Raw genomic sequence first — 22,591 nt, forward strand, 5'->3', positions numbered from 1 at the left:
TGAAATGAACTCACACTTCTCACCATTTTTACAATCTATTCATCTTTTTTTTTATCACTAAAAGAAGCAAAATTAGACATTTTTTTATATGGAGCCTAGGCAGAATTTCAACTGAATAAACTGATTACTCACCTTCCTCCACCTACGATACAGCCAATAAGCTTTGAAACACGACTCCACGAAAGCCAATCAGCATCCAAAGTTCATCTTAAAAGGCCTTCGATCCACAACTTGTGTCCTACTTAGTGTGCAGGTGGTGGTTGCACCTTGTGACTTCATTCAGATTCAGACACCGTTTCAACCCACCTCCAGCCCCTCCTCCACCTTCGTAGCTAAAGCTTCATCAGAGTTTCATTCCTCCCGGACTCTTGCTGTATTTCACGTCTCATTTCAACCGGTCTGACAGAAGACCGCTATGTTGAGCCTGGTTCTGCCAGAGGTTTCTTCCCAATAAGGAGTTTTTCCTCTCCACTGTCGCTTCGTCATGGACAGGTTCTCTCAACCTGTGTTATCCAACTGGACTTCAATCTTCCAGGTCTCTGAGTGAAGCTCTAGTATCAGCTCACGCAGTCCACTTGATCTCCCCATAAAGCTCAGCAGACCGTCTCGCTAACCAGCAGTCTACAGACTGACCAACTTAATCTATCTCCAGTCCACCACCAGTTTCAGAATTATATTAATATCTATCAAAATTCAGCACTGTTTCCTGCCGGGGTCTGAGCACCAAAGACCAAGTAATTTTATAAATACATTTCTCGTTATTGTCTTTTCTCTCCATGTGAGTTTTTCAGATTGAACTGGCTTTAAATTTTATGACCATATCTTGACAATTATTGGACAACTGGCAAGAAACAGAGGTATTTTACAAATCTGTTAACCTCTTATTTTGGAAGAGCACAACTACCTAAATTGCATGAACTGGAAATCGGAGTAATGCTTAATTTTACCGGCTGATGGTGACATGTTGCAGAGAAGAGTTAGTATAATTCAAGTTATTAGGTTTACAAAACTGGATGAAGACATACTTCAAAGCATTCGCAGCTGAACTCCAAATAACAGATGGTTCTGAAAAGGTAGTGACTCAGCAAGGCTAGACACAAGTGCATTACAGTTTTTTTTTTGCTAAAGAAGTCTGACAATCATGAATAATTTTCCTTCCACTTTACAGCCAAAGGCTTTTTTGTGGTGGTCTATCAAATAAAAGCAATCCCCCAAAATACATAAACCTTTAGCTACAAAAAGCAATAAAATCTAAAAAAAAAAAAAGTTATTTCAATACTGAATCCACATGTAGCAGAAATACTTCACAAACAGCCATTTAAAAAGCTTTCATAATAGCAGTAAAATAGGATTGAAAATCCTCATTCTGGGGGACATTTACTCATCTCTTCCAGCCTTTCGATGATTTATTTGTAAATTTTGTGTCGGCGGCACTCTCTCTAAGGTGCAGAATTATACCCTCAGCAGGGAATCAAACCTCCAATTTGGTATTCATCAACACTCAATGCCAGCAGCAATTAGGGATCTAATGGCTCCTGGGCCGAGAGCTCCCAACCCATGGAGCGCTCTGGGCGGAGACAGTCAACACGCTAAAGTGCTGCAGTTTGGTTGAACATACTAGGTAAGATGACGCCATTATCTGAACTATATGTTTCTGCCCAGCTTACGCAAGGAAAAAAAGCCTTTTCACAATGAGCCATATGGTTTTCTTGTCACAGGAGATGACACGAGTATCACAAGTACTAACCACAAATGCTCCATTTACTAAAAGCAAGACCATCTAGATGTTGACAGTGATTTCTAATTCTCTCCAGCTAAAGAAGAGCAATGTGCTGTTTGTGGGCTATCAGTTACCAGTGAGGGGGTGCCAACCTGCTTATTACCAAATAGGATGACAATTTAATGAATACTTTTCTTTGGTGTCTGTAACACTCTGAAAAATGGTGCCTTCTGCCCATAGCTCTCACACCCACTTAAACATTTGATCAGAACGCAGAACCAACCATTAACTCACTGTTTTCTATGTGATGTAACACCCACCTCACTGCTACCCCTTTGTTTGGCCGCGGAATTATCATGTCAGTGGATTTTTCGGCCTCTGTGTGTCTAAGATCTGTGTTGTAATGTTATTTCAGTTGAAACTGAGAAAGTCTTTGTTTGTCAATGCGGAAGGGATTTATGAATTTAAGCAAGACAAGTTGTTTTGGGCATCATTCCAGCTCCAGAAATTATCGTGCAAGTTTAAATTCCATGCAGGGTAAAAAATATAGACAAATTTAAGTGTTAATAGATGATTTGAATTTGATTTGGCTTAAACATTACCAGGAATATGGCATGAAAAAAAGGATACAATGCACTGTAAATAAAATCTAACAACAAAAGGGTGCCCCCTACTGACAAAACAGGAACAGAAAGGCAAAACAAAAGAACTAAGCACACATCAGTCAGTTTATATTAATATGTAGTGGTTATAAGCACAAATCTTGTGAATTTAATAAATGATTTGTAGATCTACAGCTGCTGTTCTCAGTCATTGTGTCCTGCTCTGTGATCTGTGTCTCTGCGCCACGGAGATAGGGAAGTGACCTTTTTTTTAGAAATCTCTGTGTGACTGATTTAGCACAGGGAGTAGCACTGCAGGTGGGGCCGTCAGAACCCATTTAAATCTCTGCCAGCGCCAGCATGCCAAATCAATACCCCCAACCCTGAAAAGTAAGCCTTTTATCCATGCAGTATTCAGAGTCTGCGATCTGGATGCAGACTGTCCGATCGCCGATACATCATGTGTGCACTGAGGGGCTCCAAAGTAACAGGCTACTTTTCCCCTCCATGCACCGTCTCACCACCACCTCTTCCTCTGCCACTTCTTAGATTTAGAGTAAAGCCCCTGATGTTCTCCCAGTGTGTGGCAACATTTAAAGAGGTCTTGGGTTTTAAGGGGGTTTCATGACTCGCATTTAAATTTAGCTTTTGAAGGAAAAAGAAAGCACTCTTTAAAGAACAGATTTTAAGAAGCAGGTTTTCTTTTCCCTCCCGGCAGCCTTAGAAAAGTTTTTTTTAAGCTTGCATGCATCATGCTTCAAAATGGTATTTGAATACTAACACATAATACAGCGAAAAAGCTCTGAAATGCTTGGGTACATATCTGCTCTGCATGAGGCGAGAGATTAAGTTTCTTTAGCAAGTGTTTTTGTTAAAGGAAAGAAACATAAGAAACTAGAAAAGCACTTGAAGAGCGCAGACCTCCACCAAGCAGCAGATGTTGCCCCATATTGTGACTTCCACCTATTGCTAAAACTCGATCTGGATCATAATCAAATTTTAATAATTGTTCCTTGGCATAAGGCACATCTTTGGCGAGAATTTCCTTAAAATCCTTTCAAAGCCTCTAAATAAGGCACAGTGTGTGCCTGCAGCCTCTGGTGTTTGTTCTGCTCTCACCTTCTTCATTTATGATCAGCAGATCCAGACTTCTTGAGAGGCATGGTATAATATGTCTGAACTTTTTTGAATCCGATGACAAAGCTGTCAATATTCACTGCAGCCCCCCTATGGTTTAGGGGAATCTGCTTGTTCCACCAAATGTTAAAGAATCCTTTAAAGAAATTGCTGTATCCGGATCATGATGTAGATCATTAAAAAAATGTTTTGTTTTTTTTCCTTGGACTGAGGTGCACCTTTGTTAAAAAAAAATTTTTTAATTAATTAATAACTTTTCAACACGCAGACACAAACTCATCTAAAACATAACGTCCTTGGCAGAAGTGAGCAGTACCAAGATTTAAACATACAAACCATACATTAATGTATCAACTTAAATTAAAAAGAGAAAGAGTGTGAAAAATTGTAATCCCAATATCATGCTGTCTACCGAACATTGATAAAAGAGAAAATGCAAAGACATGCATGGTAATTCTGGATAAACAGCACAGATCCACAAATCAGGTGGAAGAATCTGTTGACAGGAAAGTCACTACTTGCTTATATCTGTCAGGCGTTTATGTAAACTTGCAAAAATTCATGTGTTTTCTTGTTGCCACAAGCCATGCAGCAGTCAGAGTGAACATGTGACAGATCAGACCAAGGTCCAGTTGCCTAAACTGAACTTTTCAAGCTTGACCATGACCTCCATGACAGAGAATCTTAACAGATATGTTAACTTTTCATTCTTACCCTTATTTGGTCAACTTCAACTGCAGGCCAACAGTGAACTACTAAGCCCACCTTAGAGCATGGTAGTTGTCGGGCGTGGGCCAGTTAATGCTTTCGCATCCCACCATATAAGCAGTTTTTAATATCAGTTTTAATAGGGTTGCAGGTAGAGCAAACATTCACCCTGCACCACCCTGCAGCTGACAGCTCAACAGGTTGTATGATGGCTATAGCTTTATGGGAATGCTTCAACAAATGCTTGAGGGAAGAATTTTGCCCTACGTACAAGATGGGGAAGATTTTGCTGGAGCCTAACCCATTGCTATTTGCAAAATCCAAGGTAAACTTTCTGCCATCTTGTAATGAGGAATCTACATTTAGCATCAGGCATTAGTAAAGCAAACACTTTCACTGTAAGTCACTGGTGACCGCTGGTAAAAAGTTGTCGACCAGAGCATTTTGGAGTTGTAGGACTGTGTATTTGATTACTTTTAAGTGAAAGGTGAAAGTACTGGTTTCCTCCTTAGCTGCTAATTGTTGTACATTCATACTTTGTGTTACATTATATAAATAAGAGATGGCCGTTGTTGCATAGTACACCCTGATTTTTCTTAGTTATCGAGTCTGTGTAAACACATCCTAAAGTTCATAGATGTTCTCCATCCAATATGTCTGAGTTTGAGCTCTTTTCAAAATAAAATAAGTCAAAATGTCTGTTGATGGAGAAATCTGCTAGAGACGTACCTCAAAAGACATGCAGCTACTACAAAGGGTGCTTCAACAGAGTATGGACTTAGGAGGATACAATTGTATGTAAAATGTTGAAAGCAATGATCCACTTTCTCTTCAATATTATGTTCTTTTTTATGCTCCAAGTAAAGAAATCCAGATGACAAGGTTCTGATTGTGAGAAAACATGAAAAGTTGAAAGAATATGAATACTTTAACAGCTGCTTTGAGGTAGTATTATGTAGCACAAATGTTGCACTGGTTTTCTCATTAAATTCTTCTACTTAATGATGTTTATATAACATATAAAGTAGTACTGATGGGCAATAGTATTTTTCTTTTTTGTCAGGTAACCTGCAGCTCTGGCCGCTGTGACTCACCATGCAAGGCTTCCCTCTCCTCCAGCTCCTGTCTGAGCAGCTGTCGCTGCTCCTTCATCCTGCTCAGCTCCTGGCTGCTCCCCGAGCTGAGGTTGTGCAGTCTCTTGGCCAGGGCCTCCAGTCGGTCCCGCTCCAGGTACACCGCCTTCATCTCAGCTTTCAACTCCTTGGCACAGCCAAAGTCATTACCTGAAAGGGCGCACCGTAGGAAGACATTACGCTTTCACCGACCATTAATGAGCTTTTTCATCATTAATGGTGTAATTAAGTGCAGCTAATGGCGAGCCATTCAAGTAAATGGGGTAAATAAAGGATGTTTAATGTAGCAGGGATGTTTTCAGGGTGAGGCTGAGTGGAAAGTTACCAGATATGGCCGCCAGTTTGGCTTCATGCAGAGTCAAAAGCTGTGTTTCGGTCTCACTGACTTTTCTCCTTAGGCTGCTGCCCAGTCTCTGACTCATGACCACCTGGGGATAAAAACGGTGAAGATGATGGAAAGTAGTAAGTGGGGGGATGGTGCTAACTAGGAAAACCTTTGCAGGCACATGGATCCCACAGGACGCAATGCTCATTTCCTCTTCTGCTTCCATTTTCCTTATTTTTTGACACTCCTTTTAAAAATTCTAAGGCTGTTTGTGAATCCTTCTGTGGCTGGAATACACAGCTGTGAATCAACACTGAATAAGTTACCTGTCCATAACCTTTAGAAAGAACAACCCAGGGTGCGACAGGGATATGAGAATCTCTATAAAAGATATGATTAGAAGGTCAGAGATTAAAAAAAAAGAAGAGAAAAAGAGAGAAACCTGAATGTCAGTGGTTGATGGAGATGCAGAGCTGCAGCTCAGACCACAATTCACAGAGGATTCTGGCCTCCATTTGCTCTCACTCCATCCATTAAACCTCTGTTCCTAAATGTGCTCACTTGGAGCTACATTCACACAGGGTGCTGTGAAAAAGCATTTGCCCCCTTTACAGATTTCTAGTGATTTTGCTTTTCTATGAGGCCTACATTTTTCAGACTGTAAAAGGATTGGAAACATATCAGATCCGTAACCATGTTATTTGACAAGATTGATTAAATACCAATGGACTTTTAAAGTCATCCCAAAATATCTCCATTGGAGGAAGTCTAGACTTTGACTAGGCCACTGAAATGCCTTAATTTCTTTAAGAGTAAGTAAGTTTATGCTGTTGCTTGCACAGTTCCTCTTCCTTTTTTACTGTAAACCAATATTGCTGTTTTTTTCAAGCACTGTTAGAGGAGAACCTTTTTTGAGTTCCAGTTACCAGACCTTGATGCACACTTAATGTAATTTAATCTGAGTATGCCTTTTCGAACAGCAGTTTTTTTTTTGTGTAATCTATTTTATCCTTAACTGTACAATATAAATTTTATCTTTTTATGATTCCTGTATTTGATTAAAATAATTTTTTTCAGTGATGATTTCACCTGAATATTTCTGTTTGCCTTTTAAAATTTGCCATTGAAACATTTGAATTTCTTAACAGTAGAACATTAAAGGACATTTCCATTTACATATCTACCTACCAGATGAACATTATAAATCGGTGGTTGAATTATCTTTTAAAGGATATTCTATAAGAAAATGGATTCACCTTTTAAAGAAAAGCTTTGACTGCCATTTTCTTTTTATGGATGTCAATTTATGACACATGTAACAGGACGTACACCTTCTAAAAATTCACCTTTGTCTTGTTAGTCAAAAGAATACTTTTTTAAAAAGTCTCAGGGATCATAAGGATTGTGTTTGTTGTTTTTTTTTTGGTTTCTAGGGCTTTTGACTGTTATTTCTCTCATCCCATTACTCAGGCAGTTAAGGCTTGCAGTGCTTTCCATGTTGTTATTGGTTCTTTTAAACCTCCAGGATCACTGGTTAATGCATTCCTTATCTGAGTAGACCATAACTCTAAGAACTATTCACCACTATGCTAAGATTTTTCTATTTGAGGATAATGCCTCTAACTCTGGCTAGCTGGTGTCCCAAAGCCTTAGCAATGGGGTTATATCCCTTTCCAGAAGCTTACGGTACAATTAAATAGGCAAAAAACCCACATCACAGAAATAAATGCAGTAATTCAATTATACAATGAGAAATGTCAAAATATATCTTATTTAGCTGATTTATTCATGTATTTATTTACCTCTATAAGGCATACCTTATTTATCTATTATTGGTAAAAAATTTCAGCTTTATTATTTAATTACTTGTTTTTTTTTCTGTTTTTTTTTTGTGTACGTGTTTGATTTTTTTGTCTTTCTAAACTCTGTTTATTTCCACCCCTTTTTATTTATGCTTGTCCTTTTTCCGTTTCTTTATGCATTTCTGTTTCATTATGCACATGAAGAGGAGTGGTCTTAAAGGGGAAGCTTCTTCCGATTAGTTGGTTAAACCGCAGAGAATGCTACCAGGACAGCCACAGTCACAACAAAGAATATACCCTTCTCTTCTAAGAAATGTTCATTATTTTCTGATTCTTTTCCTTTTTTAATATGACACAGTTTCCTGAGAGGATGTCATACAGATTGGCATTTCAAAGGTACAACATCTCCAGGGAGTTTTCCTCACACAGAAATCCAGCAAAACTGGCTTGAATAATTTAATTTCACACAGTGCACAAACTGGAAAGAACTTTAGCGAGTCTTTCAAACTGCAGAAATTCTAACACTTGTGATTTAATTTCCAGAAAAACGCCACTCTTTGCCATATTTTTTTGTTCCAAAAAGTCAACAGAGAGAAGCAAGAGTTACTTTCATGGCTGCAATCATTTTGTCACAGCAGGTGAGTCGTTTTCCACATGATGGATATTTCATTTAAGAAGCAAACTTTTCATTTCCAACATAACAATAGTAACCGTGGAAGAAGTGTCTCTTTGTGACTAGATTCTACGTGCCTTTGAAGTGCAGCTGCAGCAACAAGCAGCGATTTGATGATGGGTTTCTGAAGGACAGTGTGACGGGAGAGAAACGCTCCATACTGAGGACTGTGACACCCGCTGTTCTTTTCCCGTCCTCAAATCACTACTTGTTGCAGGTCTACTCTGCCTTTAGCTCTTTTTTTTTTCGGTTACAGAGATTTGTGTATATGTAAGCCTAACCCCCCAGGGAGCAGGAGCAAAGACCAAACAGGCAGCTCAGAGGGGAGAAGATAGGAGGGCTTTTATCCCTGAAATACTCAAGTCACACAAAAGCTTTGCCATTCTGACCAGATTTCTAACTTTGCCTTTTTCTTATTATCATTTCCTGTAACTTTACTTTTCACAATCCTGTTTTCTTTTTCAGAAACTGTAAATCAAGGAAGAGTTTATTCAAAATGGCACATCCCGCTGCTTCCGAACAACTGAAGAGATCACTGCCTTGTCAGATAAAGAAAAAACAGACTGACATTTACTACACATTTTGAGCACTCTGACATTGAAACATGACAGATCCTGTCTATTTTAACTCACAATTCATTAGGATTTCATTCACATTCAGTCTCTGCCGGCAAATTCAGAGAAGGCAGCGTGAGTTTAAAGAGAGAAATCAGATGTGGTGAGCAGCGGCTTACCTTCGCTGTAGCTTCCTTTATTGAAAGGTTTAGTGCCTGCTCCTGTTCTTGGAGTCTGCAAAAAAATCCAATTGATAAAAATAATTATTTTCTTTCAAACAAGAAAAAAGTCAACAGTCAGTCCAACAACACAATCCTTTATTTTTAAAAAACGTTTAAATTAGTTTCTAAATGTACATTTTTATTCAAAAACGTGTGCAAAAAGCTTCACATTTCTGATTAGGACATACTTTTAGGTTTGTTAAAAAAGTTTTGGTATTCTAATGAGATCTCTTTTAAAGAGAAACAGTCCCACAGCATGACAGGTCCTCCACTGTATCCAACAACAGGTATAAGGAACTTGTTCTTCCTTTTGCTCATAATAAAGCTCAACTACAGTCTGATGAACCATGAACAGCATGGTTTCAGTTAAAATTAGACCTGAACGCAGCGCTGTCAACTAACACCCATCAGTTGGCTGTTTGAACACGCCTCAGATGTCAGAGGTCGTGCTGAGACAGGACAGATAACAGGACTTTTAGAAGTGTCAACAGGTACTGTGCTTTTAAGCATCAGCTGGTGCAAAGGAAAAAGAAAAATGGCTGAATTTTCACGTCTTAACAGTGACTCCAAAAACATTTTTGGAATGACTATGACCTGGATGAATGAGAATCTTCACCATGATCTTAACAAGTGAGTTTGCCATCTTGCTTATAGTTAAAAAGTTAGCGAAATAAAGTTTGTCAAAGATTTAAATGATTTTTACTGGTATCCAAGATGAAGAGACAGCTACGTTTAGGCAAAAAGAAGTTTTCTGCAGCCGTTTTCTAACTCAAAATGTTCAACACGAATTTATCCTTCCAATTTGTGGGGAGTGACTAAAATAAACAATCTTCTGTGCCTCGCAATATTTTCCAGGGAATCAGGAAGCCCAGATTTCTAATTAAAAGTTATCAGTTTATATCTGGAATTTAAAATTACACGTTTGCACTTTCTATTTCTGTGTGTGTCAGAGATAATGTGACTGCAACAAAACATGCGTTTATTTATTTATATACAGGGCAGCCAATAGGTGTGGAGGACAAAGTCTGCTGTTTTCATTAGCAGGTCCATTAAAACTGAGTGTTTACATGATTTCCTCAAATCTAAAGTGTAAAGGTCATATCTGTGAAATTATTGCTGCATATGTCTATAAACATGCAAACAGGACAAACCTGCAAGGTCACATTGTATGAGGACAGAGATATAACTTAATTAGAAGATGGGAAAATGGAGCATAAAATCCATTAAGCAAAACATAGTCACCTTGAGAAAGTCCCAGTTCTCTCATATCACAAAGATCATTGGCGCCCTTTACAAGTTATTCAAGCTGATGTTCTAAAATGAGCCCGCCTGAAATGATCACAGACAACCACCTTTTCTGTAGAGATAATCTAATCTGCTGCCATTAGGGGGAAAATACATCGACATGACAAAGAAGAGCAGAGTTAGTCGGACAGAGAGATGACCGCAGCGGGAGGGAAGGCTGTCCAATCAGGATCCACCATTCTAATCTACAGCAGCATGTAAATGTGTAGTATTGGAGGCGATGATGTGTCAGGTATCAAATTATTGCTCTGATGGTGGGTCACATCAGCAAAACACAATAAGTACAATTTACATGTCTTTCTAACGAGTGTCAAGACAGAGGGGCTTTCTGCAGGGCTGGCTCACAAGCTATTAACTTCTAAGGATGAGATGCAAAGTAATCATTAGCATCTGAGAAAAACCATTAAAATTCAAAGCAGGGGCAAGCAGGTGTGAGAGAAGAGGGCTGGAGGCACAGGGGACGCTTTGGAGGAAAAAAAATACTAGAGTACTCAGCGCTTCGTAATGCATTCTAACTGAACATGAAATATTATTCTGCAGGTCTGATCTGTTGCTGTGTTATTTTGTTTTATCAGTTAGGCATCAAAACATGCATGTTCAACCCAAAATATAACAGCAAAATTAGCGTTTATTTTCATTTTAGTAGAGAAAGTTAGGAAAGGTTTTGGTCTTTCCCATTTGGTTTGATGTCATTGGATTTTCAAAATAATCACAGTATGACTCAGTTTTTTTAAGAGAAAAAAACAAAAAACAACCTTGCAGTAAAATCTGTTCTGTTAGAGGATGTAACCCAGGAAAAAAACAAAAAACATCCCCTTTGAGTGAGGTATGAGGAAACCTTGTAAGACAACAAAGGGAAAGGTTTGTATGGATAAGTGGTTGATGGGATTTTTACAGCTCTCTGGCATTCCCAGCTGGGGACTAAAGGTACTACAGTTACACCTGCAGGATTAAAGGGGCTGCATCTGATAACAATAGTTTAGCTCGACAAGAGCCATTCAAAAGCTCTGCTTGTATTTGTATCGTTAAAACACTTAACAGTACATAATTTTATTGTTAACCTTTTAACTCTTCACTATTATGTTATTCTTATACATTTTATAAGGTCCATATTTGTCTGACCATTTTTTTCTATAATTGTTTTGCTGCTGCAAACACCAGAATTAAAGGGATTTTCTATTCTATTCTATTCTTCATTAAGTTATAGTCATAGAATGTATTATAAATACTATTTCATGTTTCATCCATCTACAAGTATATTTCCAATGAATGTGATATGGATATAAACAAAGCTCTGGGATCATATTTAACAGCTGTCAGCTCAGAGATTATCTTGATTCTGAGACTATCTGAGACTTTTACATTTCCCTGACCAGAGATGGGAAGTAACGAAGTACAAATACTTCGTTACTGTACTCAGGTAGATTTTTCTGATATTTGTACTTTGCTTTACTACTTATTTTTATGGCGACTTTTTACTTCTACTCCTTACATTTTTACACAAATATCTGTACTTTCTACTCCTTACATTTAAAAAAATTGGGTCGTTACTTTAGTTTTGAATCATTTCAATGGAGTTACCGTTATTATTTTTCACCTCATCTATACCAAATTCAGTCTAATTGGATGGGAATCTACGTTGCATTTGACGCACCACTACAAGATGAATCAACAGATTCGGCGGTATTCATTCGCGGCAAATCATTGCAGCTTGGTGGCGGTGGTGTTAGCATAGTAGTATGGACGACGAGATGATTGAAAATGAACACAACGGAGATCTAGTCCTATTGGCAGACATCCATTTAAAATGTAGGCAACGGCATGAAAAACTTTTACTTTTACTTTTATACTTTAAGTAAATTTACAAGCCTGTACTTTGTTACTTTTACTTGAGTAAAGAAGTTTAATCAGTACTTCCACTTTTACCAGAGTATTTTTTAACACAAGTATCTGTACTTTTACTCAAATACGGAAAGTGAGTACTTTGGCCATCTCTGTCCCTGACCCTGTAACAACATTCCCTCAAATAATCAAGGGGTAATATCCATTTCCAGCTGATCTGACAACACTGCATGGCATTTAGATGTATATTCACTTCCTGGCAGTGATGGGAGTAACGGAGTTGAAAGTAACGGCGTTACTAACGCCGCTACCTTTTTTAGTAACGAGTAATCAAAATTATTACTCTTACTGTAACTATAACGCAGTTACAATCGCCGACACCCCGTTACTGCACGTTACTCAGGTCGCACAATTAGAGCTGCGTTTCCCCATCACATACGGTTTCCCCTGCATCTCCGCACAGCGCAGCGGCACGATTCACAGCGCAAGCGACAGGAAACGCGTATGCTCGCAAAAGGCGCGTAACAGCCGCCCTGTGCTTCCGCCACAGGGGAACTACGGAGAGCGTGAACGATCATTAGCCTATATGAAGAAAGGGAGAAATATGGATGGATGGATGGATGGATGGATGGATGGATGGATGGATGGATGGATGGATGGATGGATGGATGGATGGATGGATGGATGGATGGATGGATGGATGGATGGATGGATGGATGGATGGATGGATGGATTTAGCTACATGTTGCAGTATCTATAACAACCCAAACACAGGATTTCAGAATTAGACATCCCCAGTTATTAATTTCATACACTCAAAAGTAACGCAATAGTTACTTTTACTACTAACTAGTTACTTTTATTGTGGAGTAACTCAGTTACTAACTCAGTTACTTTTTGGGAGAAGTAACTAGTAACTATAACTAATTACTTTTTCAAAGTAACTTGCCCAACACTGCTTCCTGGACAGAAAAAAATAAGTAAATAATGTCTTTAAAACCAAAGCATCTCACATTGCATGCATTCAAAAAGTAATGGAAAACCCGAAAGTGCCGCAGTTAAATAAAATATCCGTTAATATTATTTAACCTGCATTATGCTCATTAGGAACACACCCAAAATCTTTGGTCACAGACTTCCTGGCTAAGCAAGGAAAGGAAGTGAAATACTTTTCCTTTCTGTGTTTCTGACCTGAGTTTTGAGGGTGGAGGGGAGACGGAGATCTGCGTGCGGTTTTCAGACGTGACGAGGTCCTGCAGGGTCCGGCTCATGTCCCGGAGCTGAGCCACACCGCAGCTCCTCAGAACTGAGCCTTCCAGCTCCATGTCCTCCACCCGCTGCTCCTCCTGCAGGATCAGTTTCTCCAGACATCGACTACGATCCTTCAGCCTTGTCAGCCTTATCTGGAGCTCCTCAATTTCCTCCTGTTAAGATGTCCCAAAGGAATAATTAATATACCTACACAAATTTAATTCATGTCTTACCATGAGTCCCCCGCTCAGTCAAAAGTACAGGTGATGGTCCAAAAGTTAGAACATACAATAACTGATTATACAAAAAAAACTGTATTATTTAATTTTTTTAACTTGAGCATTTCATTCTTCTTCATTTTATTCTTTCAAACTCAAATAAAAAAAACATAATTATGTTTGTATGTATGTGTATACATATGTATGTATATGTAATCAAAATAAATACTAAATAAAATCATATCATAAACCTGTATTTATAAAACTGGAGCTCTTTATCCATCATCCATATATTTTACTTTGTTTTTATCATTCATGACACCCGAGCTGCTTTGATCAGGTGTGATAAACAGCTGATCCCAGGATGTTCTCTACATCCAGCCTGTTCCTCTGCTTGGTTTGGATGTGTGTCAAAGCTTAAGATGAACTCAAACATATAAGAATAACTTGCTGTTTGCTTGAAAAAAGCTAGTTTTAGTTTCAATTACATCCGCACAAAGTAGAACAGATCCCAGCTCTATTTTTATTACCTAAGATATAAAATATTTGCAGTTACCCCTTGCAATGCACTTGCAGACCACTCTAGGGCCACAAGTACCCCCTGTTTGGATTTACTGTGTTAACGGATGTAGTTGGGAAATGCTTCTTTTAGGAGGCACATCCATTTGGGAGAGGAACTCAGAGTAGCTGTGGCTATCTGGCTTTCCCTCTGGCACCTGTTTTCCCTAAATAAAAAAAAGAAGAATCCTATTTTTTCATCCCTGACAAAAAAAAAAGTACACCGGTCATATCTTCCCTAATATCTTCAACAAGTCTTCATTATTAGTCCCATGAAACACACCACTACAGACTATAATAACTTGGACCTGTCATCTTGACATCCATGGTCATGAAATCCCTTTAGCAACTCCTGTTAAAGTATCTGAAGAAGATTGCAGGCCAACTAATGGACCTCCTGCAGTTTGTTTACTGGACAAACGGATCAGTAGATGATGGAATCAACCTGGGACTGCCCTTCATCATGCACAACCTCAGCCACCCAGGATGCAAGGCTAGATCCTGTTTGTGCACTTTGGTCCTGCCTTTAAAACAAGTCATCCTGCACAATAAGCTAACCCTGCTAACAGTATCCTCCTCCATCTGTAAGTGGATCATCAGCTTCCTGACTCACAAGCAGCAGCAGGGGAGGCTGGGAGGCATCTTCTATGAAACTTTGCAGATGACAGCGCTGTCATTGTTCTGATTAAGGACAATAATCTTTGTGCACAGAACCATCTTGAATCACTTAAGACAGTGGAGATCTCAAAAACAGCCATATTGCTCTTTCTTTGCAAAGTGATACTATTTTATTCATCCTCTTATTATTCCCATATAAATTAAATTAAAACACTGATTGGCCCCTTTACTGACCCCCCTAAACTCCATTGAGTAGAGCCTCTTTTACTAAGCGGTTTTGAGCCTTCATGCTAAAAGTTTGCAGCAGGGAGAAATTCTGAAATCTGCAATAAAGTAAAGAAAAAAGAGAAATTGTCTGTCTGCATTTTTGTTTATATTCTCTCTATCAAGTCCATACTGTCCTGTTAATCTGTCATGATTGAGTTTCCTTTTTTTTCCATATATAACAAATCATTATAATTCACTTAAATAAACCACCCATTTTCCTAAAGATATAATTAATGTTAATACGATTCTGAACGTCACAAAACACAGAAGAGATCAAAAACAGATGCCATCCATCGCTCACAGAGCCAACATGTCTGTGATATAGAAACACTGCATATCAAACAGATGCTGACCTACTGAATAAAGTTTATTCTATTCATAAAGACAGTTTATTCACATTTGGTGTCCTTATAGCAGTACAAGTGCCACCATAGCTTAAATAACCTTTTTAAAATCGGATTCAAATTTTTACATTGCAATTATGTGTAGGCTTTTAAAGCACAGTTTATATCGTTAAGTAAAAAAATCATAGTTAAAAAACTATGATTTTTAAAGGTATATTAAATATATATACCATGGATTTTGCTGGTTATTCATATTTATTTTTTGTTTTTAGTACCGTGCACCCAGATACCCCTCTATTGTTTGTTTGTTTTGTACATTGGAGTAGTGCGCACTGAGCTTCTGATGAAGAGGGACGGCCGGGGTCTGGTGGGTCGGTCTCTCCAACACAGAATCCTTTTCAGAACATAGATCCAATAGCATTGAGGGAGTCTGATCGGCAGAGCAGCATTACGCACGGATATCAAAACGACAAACCATTTACAGCAAGCACCTTGTTATATTAATGTATCCATCTGTGATAAAATTTGGCGTGTTGATCATCAGGGAGAGGATTCTTATTTAGGATTTGAGTTGCTCATAGGTCTGTTTTAATTTTTTTTGACAGGTCCTCATGTTTAGTTATGGTTCACCAGTGTGTTTAGGAATTCCACTGCAACAGTGGATGTTTATGAAGAAATCCATCATAAATAATGTTTTCTATTAAGTCTAATTGAATATCTGAGGACTTAATCTGGCTTAATCTCTTTGCCTCGCCATCTGTGGCATCGTTTTGCCCTTTTCTCAAAAATTTGTGTGCACATGGTCAGAGTTGGTGTAGCACACATTCCACATCAAGTTTGTTTTAGTGACAAACTGCTTATGCAGGTTTCAGGCCCCGTTTTGTGCATATGCAAGCATAATAAATCAGACCCCTGCTCCTTGGCCAATGAGGGCGATTCCAATTCAGAATGTGTATTTGATGTTTTATCTCAGGGGAATTCTTACTGGGATTACATTTCCAACTAATGATAACAATTCAATAAGAATTCGATGTACCTCAACCAGACGATTTTCTTGAATCAAGTGATCCCTTCGTTGCACTGCGGCCTGCAGCAGGTCAGGCTGCTCCACTGAGTCTGGTTCAGACGCCTCTCTGCCAAGGAATCATGAAAACCATTTTACTGTATGAATTTCCCCCCAATTTGAACCACTAACTCCAATTATTTAAACAACTAGGAGATTTTATCATATCTGATTTAACATCCACCCCGTCAGAGAGACTATAAGGCTTCATAAGCTTTAGATTAGAGTTTCCCTCTGTGGACGCCCCACCTGATTTCCTTCCTGTGAAAGGAGCTGTTTTTAGTGCAGCCATGCTGTGCTCTAAGCTACTGTCACAACAGCAGCATGAACAGGAAAAGATTCGTATCTCAGTCCATTTTTCAACCTGAAACATGCATGTTTATGTGCAACTGCTGCCCTTCGCTTCCCCGAAATGGAAAATCATGAGTATCCTTTGGTGTGACCAACCTGCATTGGCTGCAGTCTGCCCTCTGGAGGGCGCTGTGTACCACCTTTGTGAGTCTCTCCAGGAACAGAGCCACACTGGGCTGCATGGAGGGTAAACCCAGTTTTAGAGATCCACGCTCTCTGCACAGCTCCTCCAGCTTCTTCCCAAACCGCTCAGCTAAAAATGTAAATAAACATTAAGGTAAAAACCGTGAAAGATTTCAGCTAAAGGATTATGGATTTATGCAACCATACAGTCCTTTTGTATCAACTTTAGATTATTCAACAAAAATTTTCCAGATTTCCATGCCTTTACATCTGTTAATAATGATGCTTTTGCTTACAGATGAAGGAAACACAACAGATTTATGAAGAAAAAAACTGTTCAATACAGAAAAAGAACCATTTATAATCTGACAATTGAGTCTCATTAGAATTTATATTCTAGTATATTTAAAATTACTTATTTCTCTGGGATCATTGTGCTTTCTTCTTTAATAGGTAGCTGTCAAACATCAAGCATGGTGCCATATTTACTCGACTTTGAGCCTCTCTTTAGTTGCATTAGAAATTATAAGGAAAAATGAAAAAAAGAGGTTTTCTAGGACCTTTATATGCTTCACATTCTAAGAACTATAAGGCAAAAGAAGATCCTCTGCCCTCTCTTTGTAAAACAGGCTGATAAAATCTTTTCAAACCCAGAGATATTAAACAATTAGCTTTAAAAATGTCCAAAATAGATTTGCAATGCACTGCATGAGGACAGTAATGCTGACAGTACGCAATGTTCTGAGCATACGATCACTGTACTCAGATATGCTGAATACTGGCTATGTCTTACTGAATTATGTCTGTCACAAGGCTCAAGAAATAGGTCACAATACTGTCGTGTTTGAAATAACATGTTCCTCAGGTCAGGCAGGAAGAAAACATTCAGGTTAAGCAGCTAAGAAAACAGATGCAACTGAGATGACATCTTTATTCTGAATCAAATCTTAATGATACAGTAGCTTGTTTTAGATTAGATGTTTGATCAAATAAATTCCATTTAAAATCCACACAAATGTTGAGTGATGAAGCTTAAAGAGTGGATGAGCTAACCTGGGGTCATCCAAAGCAAAAGACGGTTGAGAAGACAGATGGTGGCAGGAAGGCAGGAATAGATAGGAGGAATATAGAAAGTCAGGGTTGAAGGAGCTGCTGTACAACATGATAGTGAGATTTGTTATGTTTGGGTTAGGGAGAAAGGCAGGAGGCTGATATGTAGATGCAGCTTATTTTTTTATTCATCATAAATCAAAGGGACAGCTAAGGTTGAGAATTTGGAGACAAAGTCAGACGGTCGAAGGAGATTTGTTTTAGATGCATTAGAGTTGGAAGAGTGGACAGATTGGAAAAATAATTATGAATAAATTACTTTGAGGGAAAAGAAAAAGAAGAAGAGGACAGAGAAGGTTCAAGAAACGTGACATTTAATCTGCTGTAATGAAAGTGAAGAATAAAAAAGAAATAGACTCTCCTAGGATGGGTTCATTTAAACCCTGAACTGGAACAAATTGTTTGTTTTTTACTAAATATAGACAAAAAAATTATATTAAATAATATAGAACAACCATTAAAAAAAAAGAGACTGAATAAAAATTATATTCTACATTTTGAAAATCTACAAATCTATTTGATGAACCCTGATAGTTTAATGAGCTGATATGATCAGAGGGAAACTTACTGCGTCGTCTTCTAATTATTCAATTCAACGACAAAATATTTGCAGCGTAAATTAGTCAGTTATTTTTCTATTTTCTCACAAGGCAAACAATATCATCAAAGCACCCAAATGGCACAAAAACTCTGATAGGTCAACAAGAGAAGTTCTTATTCAAGCTGAACGTTAAAGTAATACATTTGTTCAAAGTTCACCTGCATCATAGTCGTCATCCAGAATGGCTTTCTGCTGGAGCCTCTGAAGCTTCATCATCATGGACTCGATCTTTGAGAAGACAGAACAGACCAGGTTTTTTTAAACAGTTACCCCAGAGAGCAACGACCCTCAAGTCAAATGGACTCAGTCAACAAGTGTTGAAAGCTTTGCAACATTTCATCAACACTGAAATCACGAGTTAACTGCGAGATTTAGATAATGTGTTTCAGCATCATCCTTTCAGGGTATTTCTCAGATGGGACTGTCCAGCATAAGAATAACATAGCTTTAATTACAGCCATGAATGTCAATATTTCAGGTTGTTAATGGAGCTCTGAGCCATTTATATCAAGGCTGCGATTATAGGACAATTTAAAGCTCAAATGCAATAATTTGTTGCAAAAAATTGGCTCATGTATCTTTGACTCACATGGATTCATAATTATACATACAGCTAAAATCCATACATACGAAATTCTAAGTCTAAATGATGTCGTAAATGCTATTTGCAGCAATAAATAAGCCTCTGGCATCATTTAAAGCTCATTTGACTTTAATTGCTTCTTGCATTAGAAATGGCTTTGAAGGATTCTCCATTTTGTTACAAAACTGAGATCTTAACCAGTGGAAGCTCCATTATAATCGTTTTAAAATCAGCTTTAATAAATATATGTGATCAGAATATTTGAAAAGCAACAACTGGGTTTCATTTCTAGCCCTTTAACCCTAGTGATCATCCTTATAGAGCGACAAAATAAATATTTAAAAACTAACCCCTTCAAGTTGGATATAAATCTGAAATTACAAACTGAATGTCTCCTAAACAATTTTACATGCTTGAGGGGAAAAAAGATTAAGTTATTTAGCCAAAATGGGGTAAAGAATATTCGTGGGTGTAAATAAAGAATGCTATGCTAGCTGTCAGGTATGGTGGTGGCAGCATGATGCTAAGGATTTGGTTTACACTATCATAATGAAGATGGAAGGCTACCAAGAAATTGTTCATCCTTAGGAAAGAGATCATATCTCTCCTATCTTAGCTTCTCTTTATTGGCTTCCTGTTAAATCCAGAATAGAATTTAAAATCCTCCTTCTCACATATAAAGCCTTAAATGGCCAAGCTCCATCTGATATCAGAGATCTGATTGTTCCTTATGTTCCTAACAGAGCACTTTGCTCTTAATCTGCAGGTTTACTAGTGGTTCTTAGAATTTCTAAAAGTAAAACTGAGGCAGATCTTTTAGTTATCAGGCTCCTCTCCCTTGGAACCAGTTTTAGTCCGTGAGGCAGACACCCTGTCTACTTTTAAGGCTAGGCTTAGAACTTTCCTTTCTGATAAAGCTTATAGTTAGAGTGGCTCAGGTTATTCCGAGCTATCTCTATAGTTATGCTGCTATAGGCTTAGACTGCTGGAGGACATAGCGACCCCCATTTCATCATTCTATCTCTATTCTCCTACTCTGCAGAATCTGTTAGTTTATGTCATCTCTGCTTTTTCTCATAGTAGCTTCTCCTCGTCTGTTCCTGTTTGGCTGTGACTCCATCCTGGAGAGAAATATCAGCTGAGCTTCTCCCATCAACATAATTGTTTATAGATGTTTGAGCTTGGCCTATTTTTCAGTGTAGTCCTGTTTCCCTGACTGTGACTGGCTGGATGTGCTCTTTTTCCTCTGACGTGGGAGCGATCTCTGAGCTTTTTCTGCATGGCTCTGTGTTTCCTGGACGGGGCCGCCTGTGGAGCTGGTTGACAAGTTCTTTTGTATCTCCGCTTCTGTCTCCTTGAACCCCAGTCGGCCTCAGCAGATGGCCGCTCACACTGAGCCTGGTTCTGCTGGAGGTTTCTTCCTGTTAAAAGGGAGTTTTTTCTCTCCACCGTCGCTATAAGCATGTTTGGTGTGAGGGATTACCTTCGAGTCAATGAGTCGATGCAATCAGCTGGTTTTCTTTAGGTTGAAATCTTTGAATCAATTTGACTGGATGATCTGGTGAACTGTACAGTGCCTTAAGATGACATGTTGTGAATTGGCGCTATAGAAATAAACTGAATTGAATTATTTTAGAAGCAACATCTAAGATGGTTGAAACCTGGAGACAGTTGGATGTCCCCACGGGACATTTTTAGGCGCATAGAGAAGGCTAACTTAGCTTCTCCAAGACCCAAATTCTACCCTGTTTACAGTTAATAGTATAAACAGCGCTTTAAGGTTGAGCCTGACATAAATAAATTTTAATTAACTCAGCCAAACATTTCAAGTCTAAAAAAAAAATTGTCTTATTTCTTCTTATCTTAGACTAAGAGCTGCATGTCATTTCCACATCAAGGGTTCAGTCGTACCCACCTTGGTGTAAGCACGGTTGTTTTGGAGGCAGTCTTGTAGTACCCCTTCGTACTTCTTCACCAGGATCTCCCAGCCTTGCTCCGAGGCAGGCGTGGCGCTTTCATAGCCAGAGGTGACAGAGGAGGCGGAGGCCGTGTCCGAGTCCACAGACAGGGAGGAAATAACCTCTATGTCAAGAGGTTGGGACTCACAGTTTAGAAGGTGAGGAATTTCCTCTTTGCCACCCAACAGAGAGTCCCGACAGCTTCTCCCCGCACATGACTGCTCCTCTCTGTGGACCTGACTGCCTGGAGCCGAGGGTGGCAGTGACTGGGTGGGAGATGACTGCTTTAAAGGAACGTGCTTGCAGGATGATACCTCTCCTCTTTTTTCTAAACTAGCTGGTTGACTTGTTGCTTCTGTCCTCTGGATGCAGCTAAGGGACTGCTGGATGAAGCTAAAACTTGAGTTAAAAGAGTCCTGAGACGAAGACTGCAAGCTTGGATAGAGTTCATTCTGAGACGGAGAGGACTGGACCAGGTGGCCCACTGGTTTCTGAACTCCATTTACAGAGCCGGGTCCGTTTTTACTATGTGAACCAGTAGATTTTGTGCAACGCTGATTGTTCATTAAAGACATTTTAACAGCAGGAGTTTGACTCAACACTTGAACTGTGGTTGCCTCGGTGACATCAGTGCGACGTCCAGATTTTCCTTTCCTAATGCAAGCGATGCTCTCCTCTTCCTCCTCCTCCTCATCCTCCTGAGCAAGAGCTGTGCACTGCAGCCTGGCCTGCTCTCCTCTCATGTACCCTGGCCTCCTGTGGAGCCTCTTACGGCCAGAGTTGCCAGCTGTCCCGGATGCTTTGCCACCTGTCGATGCAGAGATTAACCATTAAGCTGGGCAACGGGTTCATGAGGGAGATAAGGTGTGAGCTCATCGAGCTGGCAGGATAAACGGTGACATCACAATGTAGCATGGAAATCTGTTCAAGGTGCTAATATCACAGACAACGTAGAACATGATGTTGTTCTGTACTTTAACCCTGTTACAGCTCAGCACAGATATCTGAATGAAAAAAAACCTGAGCTGCTGTGCAACATTTCCCACAGTTCAGCTCCAGCTGTTGGGAAATACCAAAGCAACCCAGTCATATTTTAAACCAAGACACGCCTCTATGTGGGAAAAATGGCCAAGTAAAAAAAAAACATTTCCAAAACTGTCATTTGATTTCTTCTTCTCAGGCCAACAAGTTAGCTTAATTAAACAATTGTAGATAACTTACAGTAATAGCACAATAATACAAGATTTGTTTTAGCAACTGAATTACGTTTCAGAGAAAAAAAAAAGAATGCATCAGTTAAACTCATTTTGTTTTTTTTAACCTTCATTGCCATGTGCAACTATTTGTATCCCTATTTTTACACAACTTTTACTCTTTTTTTTTATTTTGTAAACACAGAGTGTATACAAAACAAAATTTTGTTTAGTAAAGCTTTCAGACAGTAAGTCAGCATTACATACACAAACTTTAAAGTATAAGGATTTATGTGAAGGACAACAAACAGTAGTGAATAATAATAGGAAT

The 22,591-nt window shown here is 38.8% G+C and overlaps 1 protein-coding gene across 2 annotated transcripts in view; it reads right to left on the reverse strand.

Moving 5' to 3' along the window:
• The window catches only part of disc1 (DISC1 scaffold protein), a 75,212-nt gene that overhangs the window by 42,947 nt on the left and 9,674 nt on the right, over positions 1–22,591 (reverse strand). For both annotated transcript variants that reach the window (XM_038284141.1, XM_038284140.1), the window contains 8 exons: positions 21,025–21,875; positions 18,685–18,754; positions 16,789–16,945; positions 16,315–16,411; positions 13,214–13,446; positions 8,834–8,888; positions 5,626–5,728; positions 5,262–5,450 (listed from right to left, as the gene is read on the reverse strand). In XM_038284141.1, the coding sequence (XP_038140069.1) occupies positions 5,262–5,450; positions 5,626–5,728; positions 8,834–8,888; positions 13,214–13,446; positions 16,315–16,411; positions 16,789–16,945; positions 18,685–18,754; positions 21,025–21,875 (1,755 nt within the window). The remainder of the gene's footprint in view (positions 1–5,261; positions 5,451–5,625; positions 5,729–8,833; positions 8,889–13,213; positions 13,447–16,314; positions 16,412–16,788; positions 16,946–18,684; positions 18,755–21,024; positions 21,876–22,591) is intronic.

The sequence above is a fragment of the Cyprinodon tularosa genome, unplaced genomic scaffold, assembly GCF_016077235.1.
Source record: "Cyprinodon tularosa strain WSP-4 unplaced genomic scaffold, ASM1607723v1 ctg199, whole genome shotgun sequence".
NCBI lineage: Eukaryota > Metazoa > Chordata > Actinopteri > Cyprinodontiformes > Cyprinodontidae > Cyprinodon > Cyprinodon tularosa.